Source organism: Pygoscelis adeliae, unplaced genomic scaffold, assembly GCF_000699105.1.
Source record: "Pygoscelis adeliae isolate BGI_AS28 unplaced genomic scaffold, ASM69910v1 Scaffold10, whole genome shotgun sequence".
Classification (NCBI taxonomy): domain Eukaryota; kingdom Metazoa; phylum Chordata; class Aves; order Sphenisciformes; family Spheniscidae; genus Pygoscelis; species Pygoscelis adeliae.
The window spans coordinates 7,057,969-7,061,625 of NW_008824053.1; the positions used below are offsets into that span (position 1 = coordinate 7,057,969).

The following is a 3,657-nucleotide window of genomic DNA, read 5'->3' on the forward strand; positions in this document are numbered from 1 at the left end:
GAGTTGCTCAGGGACCCGTGCTCCTCAAGGATGACATTACAGTGACTTCCCTGCTCTTACTTTAGGTGAATACTTTTAATTTGGAGCCCTGCTGTGCGAGTAGTTTAAATTATTTCTTCCACGTGCATTACTTGCATTACACTGCAAACTTATTAGCAATTGTATTTGCAATCATTCTTCTAACTTAATTCTTTGAAGTTTTCTCTGTATTTGATTAGGGAAAATAACTTTGTATCATTGCCAAATTTTGCTCTCTCTCTGACCCTCCTTTTGATGGGAAATACATGATTGAGCCCAGCCATGTAGCCTTAAGCCTTTTTTCATCATGAAAGCTAAACGTTTATTGCCACTTTTTGCATTCTGCCCCCTTGCCAGTCTTTCATGCAGGATATTTGGTCATAACCATCACGACTATTTAGTCCACAAAAGAGGAGATTCATTCAGAATAACTTTGCTAGCTAAGTCTCCAAGCTTAGATATAGTTTACAGTATTTCTGTGGCCTCAAAATCTTTAACAGCTTTTTGTGCAAGTCACATAATCAATGTAAGTGGGGGGGTGTGGCTCTCCAGGCCAATGCATGTGTGATCAACACTCTTCTGAAGATATACACAGAATATAAACGCATGCATGTGAGGTTTTTCAGTTAATGAACCCTTAATGCCGTTACTGTAAAGGGCTTAACTGGCCAAGAACTTGATGTGCTTGTCTTCTGCATACAGAATTCCAGCTATTCAGGATAGGCTGATAGGAATCCAGAAGTGTGCTAGTTAAATCATGGAGCATGCTCCATAAAGCTTTCCAAAGGAAACTGGAAGACATCTTGTAGAGCATGTATTGTATATACCAGTCAGGGGAGCAGGTTACAAGCTGCACGCAAATTTCAGCTCTGTTTTCAAAAGCAGCACCCATTCGGTTGTCCTAAAAATAACAGTAATAATAATTACAGGGGGAGAAAATGATGAGAGACAAAAATTATACTCTGTTAAGTAAGTACTTCAACACATAAAATGGGCTTCTAGAAATTAAGTCACTGTTTCTACTTCAGTAAGGTTTGAAAATCAGGACTTATTAACTTCTAGTTATTAAGTCAAGCTATTTTACAAGTGTACTTCAAGTGAGCTGATACCAGCTTTGCCTGCTAAACACCTAAAATTCTAAATTAAGTCAGCAGGATAAATACTTGCTGGTACCACCGCAAGTCAGGCCCTCCTTAGGTTGCCATGTTTGTAACTTTTTTTATCCAGCTTAACCAAAGAGCAAATCATTGAGAAATTTAACTGAAACAGTTAAATGTAGTGGAAGTGATATCTCTTTGCCAAGTTTACACCGTGGGTCATCTCAAATTATCACTCACCTAGGCCACAATGCAGGATGGTAGTGGTGCCTTCAAATGTTAATTATTAGTAGTTTAGTTTGTGTATGTGGCGTTCTGCAGGTACTTACCATTTACCAGGCAGTCATTGTTTTATACCAAATTTATTTTAGTTTATTCAGAAAAATAAAGGAAAAGTGTCAGGGGCAACAAGTGATTATAGACTACGCCCTGATCAAATATAATTTCTAGTACATGCAAAACATATATATTTTGGCTAAAACCGTACTTAACCATGCAGCAAAGTTTCAGCTACACTTTTTTTTTTTTTAGGCCAAATCCTACTCTTATTTTCACTCATGAGTTGCCTACCTGGAGTCAAAATGGTAGTCTCACAACCATGCAAAGCTGAATTAGATTCTGGATATAACTTTGAATATTTTTTCATTGGTACATAATAATAAACTGCTGACTTTAGGAACTGTGCCATAAAAACTGCAATGCTTTGCAAAGGCTGACACACATTCCATGTTTATATAACAAAAAGTATGTCCCAGTACATGTTGCTAAATATTGACAAAGTGATTCCTTTGTCAGTGTTATTTATCAAGCACGGGTTTCCTGTATCTGTTATCCCAGATGAACATGAAAACAGCATTCTGAGCCTAAATCTTGGCAACCCCCCTGCCCAAACAACAAAAACCACAACAGCATTCTCCTATCCAATCCCTTTCTTCATGTTTTACATCTGGTACCAATTAGTATCCATGGGTACTACTGTAGCATAATTTAATAATGAACAGTTGTATCAGCTTTCTTTTTATGATGTATGTGCACCCTTTTCCTCACTTTTCTGGTAATGTTGCTAAGGACTGCAGTATCTATGAAGTCTTAAAAATTGGTTTTCAAAAATTATTGACATATTAATTTGCATAAACCTTTTAAAGATCTCAGTTTCCTTCCTCTTGACCTGCTTTTCAACTGTCATTATTTTGCATTTGATTACAATTGCGTTTCAAATCAATTTGGGCAACCATTTGCAGTACTTTGATAGTAAATGAGTATCCAGTACTCCATAATGGTGTTGGACTGTTTAACTACGTAGACCATAAGTACTATGGAGCTTTAAAACCATCACAGAAAATGTAAGTTTTGAGTACACAGGCAGCACCTAGAAGAATTAAGGTAACTACGATAACACCATTCTGGGTGCCTAGATATTTAGGTAATTGAAGTTATTTCTCTGAATTTTTGGTGGCAGGCTAGATTGCTCATAGTAGAAATTCAACATATTTTAGATATGGAAGGCTTGTTATAATTTTGAATTATAATTTTCAGTAAAGCTACAGAAATTTTTTCCCAGTATGAGCAGATTCATATCAGATTGAGAACACAGCACAGTTGTAAAGCACAATGAACAGGACAAGTGGCACCAGATTATTTAATATTTAGAAAATGCAGTGAGAAGTAATGAAGGTTATTACAAATAATTGAATCTTTAATATTTTATCTTGAGTTTACACTGTGATTTCTGAGGTAGTAGATTAGGAAAACAATAAGAAGAAAAGTGAATTTTTAAACTCACCTCAAAATAATCTGGCAGCCAATGTATATCTGTTACTGTTTTTTCATGACTATTCTGTATGGAGGACACTGCACAGTATCTCACTAGAGGTGGCTCTGTGCTACTCTGCTGGACTTGCATAAGCGATGGCTAGAAATGTTTTAAAAAGAGATATCTTAGTGTATTTCCAAAATACAATAGTAGACCTGTCAAAGAAAAAAGGTTACTTTACATACTGTTAATGCTTCTTCACACATTTCAGATCAGTTTATAGAGCTTTCTAGGGGTCTGATACCTTCCCTTTGGAAAAAAAACATGGAAAGCATCAAAACAGGCCTTTGGATATGAAGCTCTAAAAGGAATTCCAACATGCCTCCACAGGCACACACACATCCACTTATGTTATTAGTTCCTCCTCTGCTCTTAGGTCTCTTTTCTGCTTATCCCCCTTATAGTCTCCTTCCACTGAAATCTGCTTCTCATCTTCCAAGGTACCTTTTTTTCTGTCCATAAACTTCCAGAATCATTTTTAGTGTTACATTCAGCAACAAATGCTATATGTATTTGATAGGCTTCATAAGGCAGGAGTTGAGTATACGTTGGTGCCCATTAAAGAACAGTCTTATTGAAGCCGAAGTCTGCACAAAATGCAGTAAAGCTATTAAACTGGACTAATCAGGTAGAAATTACATTGTGATAATGGTTTATTTCATGAACTCATCATGCTTATGCTTTCTAGTCTCTCATTGCAGATTATCTGTGCCTTTGTTTTGAGTCAGG

At 36.5% G+C, this 3,657-nt stretch overlaps 1 protein-coding gene across 1 annotated transcript in view; it reads right to left on the reverse strand.

The window, feature by feature from the left end:
* The window catches only part of WDR63 (WD repeat domain 63), a 23,931-nt gene that overhangs the window by 7,763 nt on the left and 12,511 nt on the right, over positions 1-3,657 (reverse strand). The window contains exons 12-13 of the mRNA XM_009333892.1: positions 2,899-3,027; positions 846-919 (exon numbers count right to left, since the gene is read on the reverse strand). Of these exons, the coding sequence (XP_009332167.1) occupies positions 846-919; positions 2,899-3,027 (203 nt within the window). The remainder of the gene's footprint in view (positions 1-845; positions 920-2,898; positions 3,028-3,657) is intronic.